The sequence below is a fragment of the Anguilla rostrata genome, chromosome 9 (genome assembly GCF_018555375.3).
Source record: "Anguilla rostrata isolate EN2019 chromosome 9, ASM1855537v3, whole genome shotgun sequence".
In the NCBI taxonomy this organism is placed as follows: domain Eukaryota; kingdom Metazoa; phylum Chordata; class Actinopteri; order Anguilliformes; family Anguillidae; genus Anguilla; species Anguilla rostrata.
Genome location: NC_057941.1, coordinates 45,020,904 through 45,042,932, shown reverse-complemented (window position 1 = coordinate 45,042,932; position 22,029 = coordinate 45,020,904). Strand labels below are relative to the sequence as shown.

The 22,029-nt window shown below is 48.6% G+C and overlaps 2 protein-coding genes across 3 annotated transcripts in view; one reads left to right on the top strand and one right to left on the bottom strand.

The window, feature by feature from the left end:
• LOC135263903 (collagen alpha-1(XXVI) chain) overlaps positions 1-10,641 on the top strand; it is a 55,630-nt gene extending 44,989 nt beyond the window's left edge. For both annotated transcript variants that reach the window (XM_064352366.1, XM_064352367.1), the window contains exons 8-14: positions 4,718-4,783; positions 5,244-5,287; positions 5,407-5,469; positions 7,634-7,669; positions 8,154-8,198; positions 8,580-8,664; positions 9,489-10,641. In XM_064352366.1, the coding sequence (XP_064208436.1) occupies positions 4,718-4,783; positions 5,244-5,287; positions 5,407-5,469; positions 7,634-7,669; positions 8,154-8,198; positions 8,580-8,664; positions 9,489-9,652 (503 nt within the window). In that variant the 3' untranslated portion in view covers positions 9,653-10,641. The remainder of the gene's footprint in view (positions 1-4,717; positions 4,784-5,243; positions 5,288-5,406; positions 5,470-7,633; positions 7,670-8,153; positions 8,199-8,579; positions 8,665-9,488) is intronic.
• Positions 10,642-12,925: 2,284 nt separating this feature from the next.
• myl10 (myosin, light chain 10, regulatory) lies at positions 12,926-19,725 on the bottom strand. Its single transcript, XM_064352365.1, has 7 exons — positions 19,586-19,725; positions 18,231-18,317; positions 18,005-18,080; positions 17,535-17,639; positions 16,013-16,091; positions 15,076-15,124; positions 12,926-13,160 (listed from the first exon to the last, which is right to left on the bottom strand). Exons 1-7 carry the CDS (start codon positions 19,586-19,588, stop codon positions 13,056-13,058), a joined length of 504 nt encoding a protein of 167 aa, XP_064208435.1. The 5' UTR covers positions 19,589-19,725; the 3' UTR covers positions 12,926-13,055.
• Between the last annotated feature and the right edge of the window lie 2,304 nt (positions 19,726-22,029).

Here is a 22,029-nt window from a genome sequence, read left to right as displayed (position 1 = left end):
CAGATCTGGCTCGCACACATGTTGTGTAGTTTGGGTAATGTAGTGCAGCCAGTCAGATCTGGCTCGCACACACGATGTGTAGTTTGGGTAATGTAGTGCAGCCAGTCAGATCTGGCTTGCACACACATTGTGTAGTTTGGGTAATGTAGTGCAGCCAGTCAGATCTGGCTCGCACACACGATGTGTAGTTTGGGTAATGTAGTGCAGCCAGTCAGATCTGGCTCGCACACACGATGTGTAGTTTGGGTCATGTGGTGCAGCCATTCTGGCTCAGTCTGTATGAATGTTTTCCTCCTGTCTGTGTGGGTTTCCTCTGGGTAATCCGGCTTCCTCCCGTGGGGCAAAGCCATGCTGTCTTTCTTTACTAACATCTCTAAATCATCCCCTATGTGTGTGTGTGAGTGTGTGTGTGTGCGTGCGTGCGTGTGTGCGTGCGTGAGTGTGTGTGTGAGTGTGTGAGTGTGAGTGTGTGTGCGCGTGAGTGTGAGTGTATGTGAGTGTGTGTGTGTGTGTGTGTGTATGCGTAAGTGTGCGTGAGTGTGAATGTGTGAGTGTATGTGAGTGTGTGTGTGTGTGTGTGTGTGTGTGTGTGTGTGAGTGCGTGAGTGTGTGTGTGTGTGTGTGTGTGTATGCGTAAGTGTGCGTGAGTGTGAATGTGTGAGTGTATGTGAGTGTGTGTGTGTGTGTGTATGCGTAAGTGTGCGTGAGTGTGAATGTGTGAGTGTATGTGAGTGTGTGTGTGTGTGTGTATGCGTAAGTGTGCGTGAGTGTGAATGTGTGAGTGTATGTGAGTGTGTGTGTGTGTGTGTATGCGTAAGTGTGCGTGAGTGTGAATGTGTGAGTGTATGTGAGTGTGTGAGTATGTGTGAGTGTGTGTGTCTGTGGGTGTGTTTGTGTGTGTGTGCACGCATATGCATTTCTGCATGTTTCATTGTTTCATCTCATTTGCCTGACAGTCCTCTACAGGATAAGTCAGACGCTTAAAATGGATGAATGAATGTATGGATTATATAACTCTGCATGTTCCAGTTTTCCCCAGCCTGTAGTATGAAAGCAGCGCAGTCATGTTCAAATGCAGACTAGCATGCGACGTGATTTTGAAACCAGCCAGTTTTTCCTCATTCCAAAAGCTGATCTCTGCACCCATTAGCTGAACTGTGCACCCATTGGCTGAGCTGTGTGCCCACTGGTTGCACTGTGCGCTCATTGTTAAGAGGGACCGGGCTTTTTTGCCAAAGAAACAGAGCCGGCCCTATTGCACGGAGAGGCAGGCAGTACCCCGCCAACTTGCACCCTCCCCTCCCCTCCCTGATGCCAAGGCCAAATTTTGGGGGTTCTGGCCACAGTAGGTGCAGCAAGGTTAAGATTCTATCCCTGACAGTGGACTGCATCACTATGCTGAGAGAGGACACACTGGATATACCATCTGGAAGCCTCTGATAATGAATGGAAGTATGGAGATTGTTAGGTGGACAATTGTTGGCATCATTTACTTTACATAAGTGTGTGTATGCGTTTCTAGAACACGGATAAAATAGAACACTACTGAAACAAGGTTTATTCATGTGCATGTATTAGAATCCACAGAAAACATAACTGTGCTTCCCCGAAGAGCTTCAAATTGAGGCAATTCCCAATTTCCACCACCAGATGGCAGCAAAGGCCCAAAATGGCAGTCAGGTCTGGCAAGCTGTATTTAATTAGGAGAACTGGCTTTGTTTAAGCGTGCGCACTGGCTGCAGGCGGCCTGCAGTAAATCAGGCCCAATTTGTAACCTGTCAGCGCGGCAGTCTGATTTCTGGCAACCGAGGGCTGCCCTGTGAGCCAAAAAAACCGGCTCTATAAAACAGGGGAAGGCGAGGCCCTCAAATCCAACCCTAATGCTCGCGGGGTACTTTAGGCAGTCGACTGGGGTACCAGAAATTAGTTCCAGAGGGATGTCTCCCACAAGCACAGTTCCCAGTTTGGCGGGACAGTGGGGGTGGGTGGGTGGGGGTGGTTCTCTATGTTAATCGCGGCTCTGGCTGCGCTCTGAACTTTAACAGGAGCCTTTATTCCTGATCCGGGCGGGGGGGGCGGGGGGGGCGCTGACCACACAGGTATTACAGTGGGTCGGCTTTCACTGGGCAGTGCTGGGATAGGCTGCGTAACACAGGACAGCTCCTGCTCCACTCGTGTAGCCTGGGCCTTTTAAAAATGATTTTCCCCTCTTTTCTTTACTGATGTGGAATGTCTTATTGTGTTCCCCAGCTGCGCTCATTGCTGTAATCCGGGTGCAAAATTAGCACCAGCCACCAGCCAAACGCTAGTAAATATTTTCTGTGGCTGGTAAGTTTGTCTACTCCATCGGCTACTTTGGCAGGTTACCAGCCATCACTTGGAGGTCCTGTTCCATTCTGAACATCCAGTTGTCTGGTCAAACTGTGAAACTGGCTGGTGAAAGTTTGGGACGCTCCAGCCACTGTGGTCAGTGGACGAGAAAGTTAGTTTCCTGCCCCAGCCGTGACCCCTGTCAATTCAGGAGAGCACGGACAGGTACTTGTTCTCCTCTGTAACGTGTGATGTGAAGCTGCTTCCTATTTTCACACCTTAGCCCACCAGCTGAACTATGCAGTTTGCACAGACACAATGCTGAGGAAAACACTGCATGCACAGCTTTAAATGAAGCGGACATCTGATTGGCCAGAGCCAGGGTCATCCTGGTTGGCCGAATCCCTCTCTGGGCGGATCTACTGCCGATAATGAGATGCTCTGCAGTGGCACTGCCTGCAGTTGTCCAGATTTGTTACCGGACCACTCGCACACTGTAACAGTGCTTTAATGGTGTGGGCTACCCAGCAGCACCAATATAGGTTGGGTTCACAAGTTCACAAAGCAGGTTGTGTGCGCGCGCGCGCACACTGTCGGACGCGCGGAGAGCTTCGGCCATTTTAGTTTCTTTAAATTCCATTCACCGGGTGGCTTGCCACACCAGATTTAATCTGAAAGGGCACCACAAATATCCCAGCCTGACCTTTTCAAATGCCGTTGTTCACACTTGACCTCACTCGAAGGTCTCTGGCTAGGTGTGTGCGGCCCGGCGCCGACTGTTAGGGCTCCTGCGGTTGACGGGGAGATGCGAGGAGAAAAGGGCTTCTCGGTGCTGCCCGTGACGGATAACGACAGCGCTTACTTTCCCGCGGACGCCTCCAGCGCTCCACAGATCGATGTGTCCCGTTGTTTCCGTTGACGGCGTACAAACGGATGACGGGACGCTGATATTTTCAATGGGCGAGCGTGGAGGCTGATCATATCACTTCCTGATTGGCCTCTTGTGCAGTGGATACTGGGAAGGCACAAGACTGCACAGGCGCAAAGTCTCTGATTTGTGATACAATAGATGTATTCCTTGTAGTAGCTGCACTGTAGAGTTACTTTGATTACAGCATTGAGGTTAAAATGCGAAATCATCGTGAGTTGAAAATCATCCTAGGAATTTTGATGTCTGAAATTATTCATCAAAATAATTTGTATGTAGTGTGGATGGCAGTTTCCCACTTTACATACTGCAAACCTCCATCAGAGTTTCAGGATTTTCAGGGAGCTTCTTCTTCAAACATTACAGCACAGTCCTTCGAGGTCGCAGGTTCATGATGTCATTATTAAGCCCGAAAATCATTACTCCTGCCGGCGCACGCTAGGAGAGAGATCCCGGCACCCTGGTTGTTTCACAGCAGTCATCACGCATTGGTCGAGGCCTCTCTCTCTCACCGATTGGACGCTGCTCCTGAGATATTGCTGAGCACTCCGCAGTCAGCTGACAGGAAGTTAAATCCACTGAGAATGACAGTGGGCTTTGTGTTAATGTGATAACCGGTTAGAGAGAACAGGAAGTGCGTGGCACAGAGAGCATATGCTGTTGTTTATTTTGTGCTGTTTAGTACATCTGTGTTAAAGAAAGTATGAAGTATGTGGAATCTACAGCCCTGTGCAAATGACAGAGATAATAAAATGGAGGAACTCCTGGAGCAAATTCGGGTAGTTGAATGCTCTGAAATTTGGGCTGAAAATGCATGAAAAGGGAAGAAAGCTGGAAAGGAGAGAGATGGCATGAAGTAAACCTGAAAGTAAACTATGTCAGATCTTTAGTGATGCAAACAATCAAGAGCTCTCTAGAGCAGAGGTGGGCCGTGTCTGTTTCTGGTTTCTATGGCGACTTCCGGCCTTAAGTACCTAATTAGCCCCAACGTTTACGCCATCTGACGTTTTAGCTGCATTTCTTTATAAACGCATGAATGACAGCTGATGACTGCTCAGGGACTCGAGGACAGTCTTCGGCTGTCATTCACGTGAACCTTTTACTGTGATCTAATCTGTGAGGGAGCCAGTGTCGGTGTGAACAGCCAATTAGCTCATTTAGCCGGGGTAACCGGTGGAAACAGAAACCTGAACCTGTACTGGAATTGCCCGTCCCTGCTATTCAGTGTGCTTATGATAAACATGCACCCTTTCATGCCATGTAGTCAGAGAGGCACAGGCAGCGCTGAGGCATTTGTAGTAGGGGTCTGCGTGGGCAGGAGCTGGCCTGGTCCCTGTGGAGATCACGCAGGGAAGTTAACCAGCAAAAAGAGCTATTCCCCTCTGTAATTCATCCCTAGGTCATCACCTTTACCTGTAAGTTATGAACAGGTTAATTGCTCCTCTTATTTGGGTCAAGCACACCTTTTTCTTTTTACAGATGCATATCTAAACCAGAGGGCTTTACCCGGCCCCCCGGGACCTCCCGGACCTCCAGGCCCCCCAGGTAATTGGACTGACCCTCACATGGATCTGGCTCATGTAGACGGCTCTTACAATCGTTATGTTTCTGAAACGTGTGTGTGTGTATGTGTGTGTGTGCGTGTGCATGCGAGTGTGCGTGTGCATGTGCATGTGCATGTGCGTGAGTGTGTGTGTGTGTGTGTATGTGTGTGTGTGTGTGCGTGTGCGTGTGCGTGTGTGTGTGTGCATGTGCATGTGTGTATGTGTGCATGTGCGTGAGTGTGTGTGTGTGTGCATGTGTGTGTATGTGAGTGTATGTGTGTATGTACTGGCATGACTTACAGATACTCTTAAGAGATCCAACTTAGGGCAAGTAGTACATGTAATCATTATTAGGTGCATAACAGTCAGCTGCTAACATCGGGGATAAAAATATGTAATTAAACTGAATGTAGATGTACGAGACCCTAGAGCTGCCCTCTCAGTTGTCTCTCTTTTCGCAGGACCTTCCGGATCAGCGGGGTTGCCGGGTGCCCCGGGAAAAAACGTGAGCGCAATGCCGTTCTCCGAACTTCCGTAATCAGCGTGCACTGACCTGCTTAAGTGTCCTGGGACAGATGCATGGACTGATTTTGGGGTGCTTGACTGTGTCTCTCTCCTTTCCAGGCAGAGAGAGGTGCCTCAGAGAAGCCTGGAGCCCCAGGGCCAAAGGGAGATCCCGGTGACAGAGTAAGTTAGGCGTAACCACACTATCCGAGGTGCCAGTTGTCGCCTCAGTACACACTGTGAAATATTCTCCGCCTTCATCTCATGAATCCTTCATGTAAACTCACGTGAAGTGCTCATTGTGAGTAGATATTGTAAATCAATTGTAATTGATGCTGCTCTCATTTTGATCGATGTCATCATCATCATCTTCACCACCCAGGGGCTCTTATCATTGGCTGCCCTTTAAACACTATGCAGTGCGTTTGTTTCCATTGTGTGTCGTGGATGTTCAGTGCACTGAGAAGGTCGATTTCCTTGACACACTGTTCGCATACTTCTGAGAAGGAGAAATAACGAATGGGCTCCAATAAACACGTATTACCATGATTTATCAAACTCTTATCTCTGCAGTTACAAACATACATCTTCCAATGGTGACATGGCGAGGAGACATCAATATTAGCCGCTGCTCACAACTGCAGGATCCCATTTGCTCAAACATGTTCTCATTCTCCGCCAACTCAAAGATACAGCTCATGCAGTTCAGTGTATTAAATCACATAATCAAAGTACACTTCACTTTCTCGAATTCCGAAATACGCCAGCCTTTATACGTGCCTCCTGGTACCGCCGGCCTGTCAGAGGATTCTGGGACGTAATAACGTTTACGCTTTCCGTGCGTCACGGGTCAGAACATTCCAGAAGAGCTCGCGGTCTCTCCCCGCTGAACTCGCCATACCCTCGGCGTCAAGGCATTCGTCAAAATTCCGTCTCCTGTCTTCCCAACCGTAGGAAAAAGGTCCTTCTTCAGAAATCAAAATAGAAAGTAAAATATCACTCTCTCCATCATGGCTACGTTTAACGCGTGGCTTTTTGACACTGGAAATAATTCACAAAGAGAAAATAACGATGAGTTTGTTCAGATCTGGGGTGTTTTTATAGACGGACTGCATGTGCATTCCATATCCTTTTGTGTTTCTTTTCTTGTCTTTATGTCTCTATGAAGAATGATTTTTATATTTTTCTAATGATTTATGATCTTATCTTTTTTCTGTTTCGATTTTGGTGAGAGGGTTAGGGAGAGGACAGGGGGGACAGTGTATTGTTGCTGTTTCTTGTGTGTGTTCCTTTTGGTATTTTGTATTTCACTTAGACAGTTCCAAGCATCCAAGCATCAATGTACAATTGATATGGTAGGATGCATACCCAAAAAAATATAGTGAAGTGATAATGGAGAACAATAATAAAAAGATTAAGATAGTCACACGCTCTATTGTTCTCCTAAGTAATTTATTACAAAAAAACAGTGCCTTACACCCTGAGCAAGTCACTGTTTGCTGAAACATTTTTTTTGTAATAAATTACTTGAGAGCATTATGGAGCGTGCGACTATCTTTCTCTTTTCAAACACCCATATGCAACCATTCCACATTCTGCAGTCCGCCAAAGAGGAGGAGTATTGTTGGTCACGGGTTAATTAAAAAAACGTATAACTTTTAAAAAAATTTTTTTAAAGAAAGTACAAAGAGAGAAAACGTTGCCCCGAGTGACTGATGATGCCCGGCCTTTGAAATAGAACACTGAGCGCTGAGCTGGAGTCAGCACAGAGGACACCGGGGATCCGATCCATCAGTCTCCCGGTCGTCCTGCCCATCCATAACACCGCAGCCTCATCAGGGAATCTGTGTGAGGCGATAGCCAGGGAACCAGACGAAAAAAAACAAAAAAAACACCAAGGTCCTAGATTGAAATCCCATTCAAGACCCTGCTGCTGCTTTTCTGAGTGCCCTTAAGTGCGACGGCTGGTGCTCGAACGCGAAGTACTTCTGTTATAATATCCACCTGTGGTAATGGCCAGGGGGTGTCACGCTGGCTCTGTGCTACTGTATGTAGGTCACCCCGGCAACCAGCAATAATAACCATAGAGTGCTTCTCAATGATTTGCGCTCGATCCGCGGGAGGTAGGGAATTCCCGGCGTCGGCGGGACGAGCCGTTTGATCTGCGAGCGAGCGGTCCGGCGGTCTCTTCCCGCCATCAGGCGACCGTAGCGCGCGTCCGCGGGAGGAGAGGGAAACGGTCGACCGTGAGAAGGAACGCGCGAGAATTCAATCGGGGACGCTGGGCTGACGCGCGGTGTTTTCCGGCGCTGACCGAACGCTGACTTGGGTTTCCTGTTTTGCGCAGGGGCCTCCAGGACTCTCCGGAGAGCAAGGCCAGCCCGTGAGTAGAGCGAACTCGTCTTGTGCACGCGCTCATACAGTATTTTGCCCCGGCTGCATGCAATGCAGTTTCCTGACATCCATACTATCGGCCCAATCAGAACTGTTCTGCACCCCAATGACTCCATGAGGACGTACATATAGTTTGTTTGTACAGTATATGGCAGTGTGGGAAACAGGATATAGAGTGTCTGAGAACTGATGTGTGTTTTTGTGTGTGTGTGTGTGTGTGTGTCTGTGTGTGTATATGTCTGTGCCTTTGTATTTGTATGTGAGTATCTGTGTGTGTGTGCTTCTGTATTTGTATGTGTGTATCTGTGTATGTGTGTCTGTTTGTGTATGTTTCTGTGTCCCTGTATCTGTGCCTCTGTATGTGTGTGTGTGCGTGCTTGTATTTGTGTGTGTGTATGTGTGTGCGTGTGTGTGTGTGTGTGTGTGTCTGTGTCTCTGTATGTGTGTGTTTATGTGTGTGTGTTTGTCCACAGGGTGCACCGGGGCCCAAGGGCGAGCCAGGAGAGAGCCAATCAGAGGTGAGGACGGGCCGCGGCGGTGTCATTGGGCTCTCATTGTCATTCGGGGCACGTCCTTCGCCTCTGAGTCCCTCCCATGCCGTAAATTCGTTTTTTTTTACTGCCGACGGCCGGTTTTTAATTTGGGAGCGTTTATGTGCCGCGGTTTTTATCTGCATTTGCATCAGAAACACACACCGACGGGCGCGGTTAAGCCGTTACCGCCATTATCCCTGACCGATTATTACGCTGCGGCGCGTCGTTGGTTCCCGCTTCAGCGGGCCGTAAAAGCCTGTCACCGCTCGCCCCCCCCCCCCCCCGTGTGATTTCGTTTCGCGAGCCGAGCCGTGATTGATGGCCAGCGCGCTGACCCTGGGCTGGGGCGGGGTCCCGTTGTCGCAGGGTGAAGGGGTGCAGCAGCTGCGGGAGGCCTTGAAGATCCTGGCCGAGAGGGTCCTCATCCTGGAGCACATGATGGGCGTTCACGGTGAGCGTGCCGGCGCCGGGGTGGCCCCGCCCCGTCCCGTCCCGCCCGGATTCGATTGGCCTTCGGTGGCGCGGGGGGGGGGGCGGGGTCTCTCGTTCTCGAAATGCGAGATTGTGATTTATGGTGCCGGGGAAGCGCATTCTCATTCCAGAACACGAGATGAGTGCCATTCCAGGGTCAATGGTGGGGGGGGGGGGGTGGTGGTCTGGTTTTTGTAAGGGACCTTAGTACCAGACCATAGACATGATTTTTTTAATCCTACAAGTTTCTCAGCACAGTGGTAATCCACCAGTTTGTAAAAATGTTCAAGCAGTGAAACTGTGCTTCAAGGCTTTGTAAGGCTTCCCGGCTCACCTTAAAAAAATAATAATAATTTGTCGATTGGATGTGTGACACAGTCCGTAGGGTGGCAGAACCTCCAGCCACCCCTGGGCTGTGACCCCATCGCTACCTGTTACCCTCTCTGCTTCCCCCCTCTATCTGAATAAAACAGGAAATATTAAAGAGGGTTCTCTCCTTTTCGTAAGGTATTTGCAGAGAATGACAGCACAACTAATTAATCTCCTGCCCTTACAGCCTGTGTTCTCCTGGAGGAAGAGTAGAGTTCTACTGCTCAGCCAAAGGCAGCGGCACAGTCATAGATAATAGAACAATGATGTCTCAATTTAGATATCAGGAATAAATTAAATGCTCAATTAACTGGGAATAATTTACACTGGGTATTGGAATGCAAATGCTTTTCTTCTTTCCTCTCTCTCCTCTCTCTCTCTCATTCTTTCTCTCTCTCTATCTCCCTCTCTCATCTGCATTCAATCTCTGTGCAGAAAACCCATTGGAGCCGGGGTCTGGACTGGATATCCTTGCAGACATTCTCCCCCTGCCCGCAATAAACAACAAACAGTCAAGGCCTGGTGCCGTCCTCTCCTCCCTTCTCTTGGGAGACCGTAGCCTGATTGGACGGAACCGGGACAGGAGGCATCACAAGTAGCCAATCGCGTCGCGCGAAGGTTGTCTGAGCTGTGGGAGGGGCCAAGGCTAATGCTCAGGGTGCTATTGAGTCTGGGATGGAAGATGGGAGGCAGTAGCAATGCAGTCTTGCTCTACTTTCAGGTTTGAAGTAATTTTTTTTTTCCGTCTGTTCAGCAAGACGTGTTCTGTTTTTACCCAGGTGTCAGCAGAAAAGGTCCTGCCTTGAGAGTCTTAAACATTCTAAGAAAGCATTTACTCATTGTATTTTCAGGTTGTACATTTTTTTTTTTCTTCCACACTGCAACTTGCTCTTGCTCTGCAATATCTTTAGTCGCTCACGTATAGGTTGCATACTTTCTCTTATTTAGACATATAGGTATAAGCCCAGTTGACTTAAATTTCACGGAAAGGCCTTAAACTGCACTTATTAAATACCTGTATGATATTAGCTCAATGTTCATAAGATAAGGTAAGGAGCAGGGTGTCTTATCACAGGCGAGCCTTCCCAGGAGGCTCCAGAGAAAAAGCCCTGTTAGTGTGTGCTGAGTGTTTTGACTCCTCCCCCTGAGAGCTTAAACCAATCGTGATTGATCATGGTGTCTGATGTCACCAGGTCTGAGGAGCCTTTTTTTATTTTCATTTTTTACAAGCAAGGTGATTGACACCTAGGGCAGGACTTGATGTGCTTTTAAAAATGCTGGACATTTTTAGTGTGTGAAAAAAAAAAAACATCCACAGTGCATGTTTTATGTGATTGAAGTCCTCCTCTCCATGTGTCTGTTTCATGAGCAAGATCCTGTCATGTCAGTTTAGAAATTATGCAAATTAGCAGTTGTCGTACCTTTGGACATCCTCCCGAAATTGTACCCCTGTATCTCCCTCCTCTGTGTGTGGTTCCTCAGACAGGTGCTGCTATTAAATGCAAGGGCCGGATTTGTCCCTGATTTTGTTTTTTTAATGAGTTGTGTCTTTTAAGTTTGCAATAAATAATCTGACTTTTAAAAAAGAGATCAATGGCTTTCTGAATACCCACCGGTATTTCACACACATGCTTTTATTGTTTGTTTTGTTGTTGTTGCCTCAGAATCCCAGAATAGTTTTTTTAAGTAAGCCATGCTAAGTAAGGACTACATGACAGCTATGTGTGCGTATGAAATGAGGTGTTTCTTTAGAACCATTTTTTATGTAAAGAAATAGCCTTCAAATACAGTCTGTCTGTTAGTGGCATTTCATTTTGGCTCCGGACCACCAGGGGGCGTATTTTACCAGAGCCAGTCTAACCTCAACAGAGTACAGTATGTACCTCAATTGGCTGTCTGCCTAACTCATTGCCCAATCTGCATTAAGTTGCCCACCCGCTCGCCTATGAAATGCCAGCAATGCTGTAATGGAACTGCCTGTCACTGGCCTGACTGCTATTCCCCGCCCCATTCAGAAGACCCCACTGTGCAGGAAACACATCTGGAACAGTCTGTGGCTGTTACTCCCCTGCTGTAAGGCAGGCACATAATTACTGACCCCTTCCCAGCTTTACATCCGAATCGCAATCTCTCCATGTTCCCATTCTAGCACATTGCGGGGGGGGGAGCAGGGCGCGGGTGGGGGGGGGGTGGGGGGTTGACACCTGTGACAAAAACACAGGACGTGACAAAGCTCATGGACAGTATAATAAGATTGAATTCAAAATTAAATTAATCTGGTAAATAACAAAATCTGTTGTGTTTTGGCACTGCTGAAACAGGCTTAGTTATTTTCAGAACCAGCCGTTATTTCCAGAGTCCTGCCGGGCAGTTTGCTGACTCTGTTGTTTGTTCTTTTATTTTTCAGTTTTCTGTTTTCCCCACTCATCTTGCTCGGTGCTTATTGATTCTTACACATATTACACTTCCTGTAGGAAACAGACTTACTAAATAAATACATATTTTTACCAGGAATGGTATTAGATCCATCGGCAGTTATCTATGCAATACGAGGATATTTAGTCCTGGTGCTCGGTGTTGATATCTCGGTGCAAAGGATGGCTTTCGTTAGGCAGTGCTCACACTGAGTCGTGTGGTTTTAGTTGCTCTTCAGCGCGAGCGGGGAAAAAAAGGCTGTTATGCGGTGCTGCGGGGGGGGCGTAAGTCACTGGGGTAAGTGACGGAGAATTCGTGACAGGTTCTTTCCCCCCTGGGACTGGGAAAGGCTTTTCACAAACAAGAACAGAATGGCAAAGAACATTTACCTGGGATCAGTGCTGCTGTATGTCTCTATCAGCGCCTGGCTTCACACATGGTGTACCTGTGCTTGTTGTTCACAGAAAATGTGACCTCTTTTTTTTTTTATTACAGATTTCAGAAATATTGCCCGTCATCCCCCAGCATACCATAACAGTCCATCAGAATGGAATGTCACAGACCTTATGTGTCTAATACGAGAACTGCTGCTGTGAAGTTTTAGGCTCATGGACCCTTTTAACGGTTGAAATGTAGGAAATGGTCGCTAGAAACTGCTACACTGCTTCCTTGTGTGCGTAATGTGCTGTGTATTGGGTTTTGGTTTGTTGTGGCGTGCCGCGTAAAATGGCAATTTCATCGTGCTCTTTACGCTTAAGCAGCTGAATACACACTTGCTGTAATTTCTCTCTCGGTTGATTTATGTGCAGACGGAGCATTAATTAGGTGAAACAATCGCCACTGCAGCAGTGACCGCAATCAAACATCTGTGTTCATTGCTGGTCTTTGCTGCCCATTGTTGTATGTGGGTCTGGCTGAGTGGTTTGTTTTTTTTTCATCCTCACCATGACCAGGTTCTTTGGGTACACTTCAGGCCTACCACTCATCTGTCTCACCAATAAACTCTTCACCACACTCCCACAAAAGTGCTCTGTCGCCTCATTTGCATGTCGTCTCCTGCTTGTCCTTGAAACAGCCGCTCCAAGGTCACGGTCTTTATTTGTAAGCACTTGTTGGAGGGAAAAAAACAAGCACAGCTCCATTTAAATCATGCAAAAATGAGGAGATAAAGCCAATGTGATGTTAAGGCACTAGTGCACAACACTGCATACCCATCGACCTGTAAAGCTCCGTCTCCTTGCCTGAGCTTTGTTGCTTCTTCTATATATATATATATATATGTATATTTGTTTTCAATTCATTTTTAGCAAGGGCGTCCATCAGAAGCTAGTCTCCTTCGGTAGCCCTGGCGACAGTGGATGAAAGCACTCACGGAAAGGTACGCGGGAGGACATGTGAAGGCACAGTGAAGGACGTCCATTTCAGGGCTTTAATGATGAAGTCTTAGGCATCAGAGATTGGTATGTGGTTGGTTTTATTGACAGGACTAAAGGAGAGCGGAGCGTGGAAGGAGGGGGGAGGTGACCGCGGTCAGGGATTGGTTAAAACATTATTTACAGGTGGTGACGGTCAGGAACCGAGCGGAGCTCACTCCTGCTCCTTGTCCTCTCCGTGGGTGATGACGTAGCACAGGTTCTTGTAGTCCAGGTTCCCAGCGACGTCCAGGGGGAAGTTGGAGAACATCTGGTTCACCTGAGGGATTCAAAGTGCACAGTTACGCAACACCAGCAGGGGGCGCCGTTGGTAATTTTCATTGCATGGAAATGCTGACAATTTTGCACAATGATCAAGGGCTTACACAATTTTCAGTTTAAACTTGAGTTATATAGCCGGTTCTTTTAGCCAAGCCGACTGACAAAAGTGCATTTCAACACAGCTGATGGTTGTTCTGTGAGAGACTCCAGAGGTACAACGAATTGTAAGGCAGAGAACAAAATGGCTCTCCAGTACTGTCCCATTCTTTCATGCGGAACACCCCCCCCCCGGAGATACCCTAAGTTCACCTTACCACCGTTTTATACCGCTTCTGGGTCTGACTATGAAAACCACGGCCCACTACCTGTCCCACTGTCATCTTAACTGTTGTTGTGCCGCAGATCATTTCTTTTGTGGGCCCCTTGTGGACCAGCAGCGATGTGCTCGGTCTTTTTGTTTTTTTTTTCTTTCTCCGTACTCCAATCAAAAAAACCATCAGAGGGACGCGGCGACGGGCCACGGGGTCATATTGAGCGGGGGGGCCGGCGCGGGGCCAGCCTCGGTTGGGTTGCCAGGAAACTGGCCGTCAAATGGCCGCTCTCTCCGCGCGAAAGCACCGCCGCGGGGACGTCGGCCGGCCGGTTTCGCCGCGAGAGGCATTTATTCTCCGGGCCTCGGCGCATTGCGCTCGAAAGCTGCCACAGGAAAGGGAGATTAAATGAGTGACTGCGTACGAGCGGCGAGCGTGTGTGTGTGTGTGTGTGTGTGAGTGAGTGCGTGTGTGTGTGTGGGGTAGGGGCTGGGAGTGTGTGTGTGTGTGTGTGGGGGGGTGGGGTGGGAGTGTGTGTGTGTGTGTGTGGGGGGTGGGTGGTGGGGTGTGTGTGGTGTGGTGTGTGTGTGTGGTGTAGTGTGTGGTGTGGTGTGTGTGTGAGTTGCGTGTGGGGGGTAGGGGGGGGGCTGGGAGGTGTGTGTGTGTGTGTGGTGTGGGGGGGTAGGGTGGGGAGTGTGTGGGAGGGATGTGTGTGTGTGGTGTGTGTGGTGGGTGGGGGTAGGGGTTGGGGGTGGGGTGGGAGTGGATGTGTGTGTGGTGTGGGGGTGTTGGGGGTTTGGGATGTGGGGAGGGTTAGTGTGTGGTGTGTGTGTGGGGGGGGGGTTAGGGAGTGGGTGGGGAGGGATTGTGTGTGTGTGTGTGTGGGCGGGGTTAGGGAGTGGGTGGGGAGGGATTGTGTGTGTGTGTGTGTGGGGGGTTATGGGGGTTGGGGAGCATGTGGGGAGGGATTGTATGTGAGGACGTGTGTGAGAAATCACGCAATGGAACGATAGCACAATACGAGTCCATTGTAAGCGCCCGGGATTCCCAGGCATGCTGGAATTTGTAGTTTATTGCAGTGCTTTGGATGAGGGGATCCACGCTCCGACAGCTTCACGCGCCAACAGTATTTCATTTGTCAGCTGCAGACGGTTTTAAGGAATCCTCTTTACTGCTGGCTAACGTGCCCCTTATAGGCTGCCGTTCACAACAAAGCCCTCATCGGCAGGGGCCCAATCCGGTACAAACGTACGCTCGTGAAATAAACCTGACCGACAGACGGAACCTATGCGCAATGCGACGCGGCATAGGTTAGGTCAGTATAATGTTCACTATACGAACTGGACTTCGTGTTCTTGGCTATGAGTAACTGTACAAAATGAGCGTTGTGCCTTATCGGACCCGTGCATCGTAGTTGTTCCAATGACCTTGATATGCACTTCTGTACGTCGCTTTGGATAAAAAGCGTCTGCTAAGTAAATGTAATGGAATGTACGTAATGCATGGATCGGCTCTGGTAAAACCGTGCGAGAGCCCAGACTAATATTTCAAAAGATATCTGTGATCACACAGAGACTCTGAGAACACGGGGACGTGACTTACCTCAGTCTCGGTGAACTTGTCCGCTTGAGACATGAGATAGTATTTGATTCTGCAAGACAACAGTGAACAGGTTGGGAGCGGGGTTAGGAAGAAGTGATTTATGAGCTGGTGTCACTCCTCTCTCAGAGTCCATATGGATTCTGCACGCTATCCCATCATTTCAAACTATTTTTCCACTAGAACGCTTCCCTGATAGAAAAAAATCCTTTCGCTTCTGAGTGACTGTGGTGCTCCTGACAACATTCAGGAGCACACAGCCATGGTGTGATATGCTGTAAAGTCTTTCCTTTTATAAGCATTTTACCACCCCAACCGAATCATATAAATATTGAACATTAAGAAAGTAGAGCAGAAGTGCATTACAAAATTAACTTGAGTGTGGTCACACTCCTGCTAGCTGGCTGCAGTCAATTTTGACCTTGACTTTGACCTTGAGGTTTAGTATTAGACACTATCCAAGTGGGTGAGAAAACTGAAAATTCTTAAAGAAAACAGATGAGTGTAATATAATCCTGGAATTATTTTTCTGTATAAAATATAAATGAAATAAGGTCAGTAATACAATTTGGCCTGTGGTACACACAACAGCTGACTCATGATTTTCTAGTACAGGGGCAAACTAGAAATAAAATGGCCCCTAGTCAAGATGACAGGATGGCAACAAGGACATAATTTAAAACCATCTACAGAGCGATGTGGGCATGTGTCTGGTACATTACAAGGTGCCTGAATGGACAGAGCACTTTAAATTTTTGAACTAGAAGTAGGCCAAGCAGATACATAAATGAAAAAGTGCAGTTCTAATCTGTCCTGGGTCACAAAAGTATTCTGAAATACTTTTACTCTTCAGACACCATAAAATGCCCTCGCAGAAATTTAAAAATAATTATCTCATACAGGTCTGTTTTAATTAGCAGTCACAGAGGTCAGTTCTTACTCTTCTCCTTTGAGGACTCCTTTCGCTTCCGGGTCAAAGATTTTGAAGGCGTTGAGGATGGTCTCCTCGGGGTCTGTCCCTGTGCGCAGAGAGAAGAGAGACCGCTTGCAGGGTGAGGTCAACACAGCCAGCAAGCCGCATCGAAACTAACGTACCAGCTCAGAGCAAACCTGGAGTGGCCGCAGTGTCTGCTGGTTTTTGGGACGTTTCATTTAAGTCATTGATTGGCTAAGGAATCCACAGACCTTTTTTTGTGGTCCTTAATTGCCTGCTGATTGAAAGGAAAACACAAAACATCTGAAGACACTGCGGCCCCCTTGGGATTCAGTTTGGCACTTCCTGGTTCTCAGGGTCATGTGCTACTGGAACAAAGAGTGGACAAATGACTGCGCTGTGACACACGTTAAAAACCTTGAATCTCTCTAACAATGACACTAAACTTACGTGATTAAAAGAGATGCATCCAACCCCTCTTACAACAGAAACAAGCTCATCCCTACTGTCAAAAGATTAAGGCCATATGTTTTTTGGATGCGTAGGTGTCGAGAGTCGCAGACAAAATCAGACTGAAGAAATTATCTGCGTAAAACATCAGCCGCCTGGAACAAAGCCAAAGCACGGTACCCTCCTTGTAAATGCATCACATGAATCCATGTTATATTCCAAGCTGTCAAATGGAACATTTTAATAATGTTTAATTAAAATGTTATTCCCCATAGTTACCAATAAAAGAAAAAGCTTACTTAAAGACATGGTCTGCGTGCTCAGCCTGAGAAAATTAAATCCCTGGCATGCAATCTTAAAAAATAAAACAGAGGAAGAACAAAAGCAATCTTGTACGTATACAGGCAGACTTTTTTCCCCCCGTTGTCTTTGTAATTTATTGTCGACCTCGCGAACACGACCGTGGAACGCACAGGGCGTAAGATCGCAGGCTGTGCTCCGGCGTTCGCGGGACCACACACGCCGCGCGAAACGCACTGGCCCGCGCGCGCGCCTGCGCCTGCGCCCTTTCATGTGGCGCTCCTGGATCCCTTTCAATTTCGGAAACGCGCGCGGTAGGAATTATTCCCCTGAAGGGTTAGGCTGTTTGAAGACGGCCCCCCGGGGGGGCCTGTCAGTGAACTGCGTGTGTGGCTCTTCAGCAGACACCGCACACCGCCGCACACCGCCGTGGTGCCGGGATGACTGACAGTTCACTGACAAATCAAAGTGAATACGGTGCGGGGGAGGGGTGGGGGGTGAGGGGGGGTGCCGAAATGAAGCTCTAATGAGTTTCAAGGGGAACTCCAATGGAAAAAAAAAAATGTATTGTTAAATTACCTTCCGCACCACCTTACCCACGGAAGGCGTAACTAGTGTATCCAGCAGCAATTTGATGTAAGGATTAGAGGCCCAGGCCTTGAGAAGTCACCTCCAGGTGAGGCTCTTTTAGTCGAAAGCCAGTTCTGGCACCACCAACCCCCCCCCCACCCACCCCCGCCTTCCTTTGCCCCAAATACCCCACAGACTCTGGGCTCACCTTTCAGCTTCTCCCCAAACATGGTGAGGAACACGGTGAAGTTGATGGCGCCGGGCGCCTCCTTCAGCATCTCCTCCAGCTCGTCGTTGCCCACGTTGAGACGGCCTGGCAGGAAGTGCAGGTAAGTGTGCGTTCAGAGGCTTCCCTCTGCTTCCACGGTATGCCCCCCCGCCCCCCAACACACAGAATCTCAGCCCCATAAACGTTGCTACTGTCACTGCAGTTACTGGGGTGACACTGTGTGTGGGGGGGGGGTGTACTATGGAAATGGAGCAAAGTCTCTTCTGTAGTTTTTCATGCACACCCATTATGCTGTTTCTTTTTGTTCACTATGTAGCGTCAGTAACAAAGTACACAGACCAGACTCTAGTGAACATGCTAAAGCAAAAAAAAAAAAAAGGCTTCTCCACACAAGAATAGTTTGGCTCCGGTTGAGAGAGAGAGAGAGAGGGAGGGGGGGGCAGGTTTACCCAGGGCAGCGAAGGTGTCCCTCAGGTCATTCTTGTCGATGAACCCGTCTCTGTTCTGGTCCATAATGGTGAAGGCCTGGGAGATGAGGGGGGGGGGTGCAGACAGGGTGTCAGAGCCCTAGCACCAACTTCCTCCCCAGCATTATTATCTCCCAACATCAACAAATAACCGGAGTGACGTCAGACTGAAAGATTAAACAGCGTGTCATTTCCCTGTCTGCCCCACCTCTTTGAACTCCTGAATCTGGGACTGCTCAAACATGCTGAAGACATTTGAGCTCGCGCCCTCCTTCTTCTTGGCCTTCTTTGGTGACTGAAACGCAGAGGGAAAGACGGAGGGGGATCACTGAAGTGACAAAGAACGCCACAGATCTCATGTTACAAGCACACGGGGTTTCCCCCTTCTTCAGAGAAACTGGTAAAACCTCAAAAAAAAGACAAGAAACCTAAAGCTGAAACCATTTAGACCGTTTAGTCTAGTTGATTTCAGTACTTTAGACAACAGAAAAATTCTGAGACGACTTAATTAAATCTATAATTAAATCTTAATTCACAAAATTGTACATTTTGTGTAGCACCGTGTTTCAACAAACAATTATTAGGGAGCCGTAGGAACGTTTTCACATTTTGTTGGCATCTGAGAAGATGAAGTATTTAAAGACGTGTGTAATTCAAGTCCGAAGTGGAGATATATCTTCGCGTCGGGATCCCATTCACGCGAAATCCGTGACAGCGCCGCCGCGCAGCGTGAAATACGGGCGCAGCTGGGACAAGGCTGACAACATTCAGGAGCACACAGTCACGGCGAGATATAAAGTCTGTCCATTTACAAGCCTTTTACCGCCCCGCCAAATCACATCAGTATTGAACACGAAGTAAGTAGAGCAAAAGTACATTACAAACATAATTTAGAAGTGGCCACACTGCTGCTAGATGGCTGTAGTCAATTTTGACCTTGACTTTGAAGTTTTATATTGGGCAACCGTCCAAGTTGGCAAGAAAATGGAAATTGTAGAAGAAAGTAATTCTGCCCTTGGTGGAACATAGTTTGAAATGTACAAAATAAACTTAATTCTGTACATATAATTTCGATAAGATCAGTAATGCAATACTGTAGCAGAATATTTTAATCACCAACCAGCAGAAATGATTCACAAGTTCTACAGCATGTTGCCTGCTTAATGGTACCCGTATTTAATGTTAATTTAGTAGAATACCACGCAATACACACCTAGAGTGACCATATTGTGTTGCCATGTTGATAAGTATTCTTTATAGTATGACATCGCTGACATATTTAAGTTTATAGGCAGGCAGTGTTAAGCACTGTGCAAAGAATACAACCCAGTGAAACCAATGGAAAACTGGATATTATAGGCACTTGAAAGGACTTTAGTCCGTATGTCTCTGGTAGCCGGGTAACCAGACACACATAAGAAATAATTAAATTCAATGCAAAGTAGACTACTGATCACTCCTGAGAAAACAAGTCAGAGGTGATAATCACAATGAGTTCTGAACACACCCCGGGGGTGGGGGGGAAGACAAAGTGGAAGACAGAAGAACAAAGAGCGGCCATACCATTGTGGAGAGCTTCTTATCTCGTCTCTTGTTAGCGCAGGCTGGAAGGACAATTTAAAGTGACCCCTTTCGTTTTATATATCGACCACAGTTGGCCCAGTGGAGCACCTGTGCTATGTTTAGACAATGGGGTGTGCGGGCCAGCGACTGGCTGGGCACAAAGAGGGCACACACCCCCCCCCCTCCCTTAAAAGACAGCCGCTGCTCACCATAGTCTGGCTACCAGGTGCTGCTATCTTAAGACCGCGGGCCTTTGGTCCAATCGCTAAATCCGGGCTCTGGCTAACGTGGTGCTATTAGCTGCAGCTAGCCCGCGTGGAAGCGCGAGTGGCTGGGTTTTCACAGGTCGTGGTTAAAGCCGGGGGTACGAACGGGCCGGTATCGACGCGCGCTTTGTCTGCGGACGAGATTACGTCCTTAATTAATTGATGCCCTTTGTCTAGTTTGTGGTCCAACGGGACATTCCAGAGCAGCTGGCGCGGCTTTTCACCGCGAAGGGGAAAGACAGACTCAGACCAAGAGGCAACAGAATGTTCTGATGTGGGGGTGGGGAGTAGGGGGGGAAGGGGGGGGGACCAGGCCCAGCCAGATTGTGCTAACTCATAAATTGCCTTATAACAATGCTTAAATTAGGTCTATGAGCAGGCTTATGGTAGCTCTGGAGATAAGCATTTGGTCATGTTTTTCATTGCAGTTTTGGGGGGGGGGGGGGCAGGGGCTGAGTGCAGCAACATGGATGGCGCTCAGATACGGAAAGCAGACTGCATTCACTCTTCTTCTGGGGAAATTGCTGAGGGAAGCATTGGGTGGCAGCCTTAATGGAAAAGAAGAAGAACCAAAAAAGACCGTAAACTTGAGAGCACCTGAGTCTCTTTTGGCCAATCACGATTATCTTCCACTCGACTTAGCGCCAGTAAGTGAACACAAACTACAAAAGCGCCGGGGTTTATAGAGTGCCGTCGCCCCCCTAACAAAGCCACTGAGGGGAACAAAGGGCTTCTCCGGACACGTCTGGGTGACAGCGGGATTCTGGGTAACGCCCAACCCCACGCTGGGAACGCGCTCAGAAGGCACGCCGTCGCCATAAAGCGCAGTGAGACAAAAATAGCTCGCCGCGCGAGGACAGCTTTATTCGCGCAGCGCACCTGAGAGCACCGGGCCAGCGCGCTGTCAGGCCGCAGTCGCTCGAGCGCAAGTGACAACTGCAGGCGGACCGCGGCCTGATTGACGGTTTTTACGACACGCGCCGGGCTGGCGGGGTCGTGTTACAGTCTCTCTCTCTCTCTCTCTCTGTCTGTCTCTCTCTCTCTGTCTCTGTCTGTCTCTCTCTCTCTGTCTCTGTCTGTCTCTCTCTCTCTCTCTGTCTCTGTCTGTCTCTCTCTCTCTCTCTCTCTCTGTCACTCTCTCTGTCTGTCTGTCTCTCTCTCTCTCTGTCACTCTCTCTCTGTCTCTGTCTCTCTCTCTCTGTCTCTGTATGTCTGTCTCTCTCTCTCTCTGTCACTCTCTCTCTCTCTGTCTCTCTCTCTCTCTCTCTCTCACGCTCTCTCTCCCTCTCTCTCTCTCTCGACCGGAGGAGCGGCGGGACGAAGGAAAGGACCCGGCCGAAGTCGAGCGTGGCGTGCGCCTGGATGCCGCGGGCGTGGCGCGTGTCTGTGGCTAGCCAAAACAACTTTGCCCATGTTAGGCCGCGCGACCGACCGGACAGGCGCGGCGAAGGCCCGGGGTTGGGCAACCCGGTCCGGGCACATTCCTCCAGTGGCATGGGAAGCTGGAGTGCTGCCGGGTATGCGATAGACTTCTAAACCTGGCCCGCCTTGCCAATCATGTCTCTCGGGTTTCACATTGGACACCCACCCCCCTCCCCCACTGACAATGTGCAGCACTTCCACTGCCCGGTGTACTTGGGAAATGTGCATGTGCTGCATACTCAGCCCCAGTACCTCAGTGGGACTTCAGAGTTACCGTCCGTTTCCAATTATAAAAGCAAGCACACCTGTGCACTGCAAAATAACCATGTTACTGTGGTCTCCTTCACTGTGGGAGGGGTGGGGTGGGGTGGGGTCGAGGGTGGGGGTCAGGGAGGGCGGTCATTAAATTGACCCGATCTTAATACTCTCACTGCTGCTCTGTCATGACACTCACAGGTCAGTGTGTCCCCTGGTGCCGCTGGACCCGCAGCCGGCCAAGAACAAAGGTCAAATGCATTAACTCGTGTGCTTCCCTACCATGAGGTACAGCCTCGTGAAGCGTGAACACACTGCCCTGGGACAATTCGAGCGGGAGGGAGGAGGTAATTTACGCACTCAGAACTGCTGTGCGTAAATGTTTATGATTAAATAGCAAAGGCAATAAGCCTAACGTCCATTTTAAAAGACAGTGGCGTAAGACATGTATGTTTGTAGATTTGTAAAAATTAATATTTGCTACTGTGAATTAATAAAATA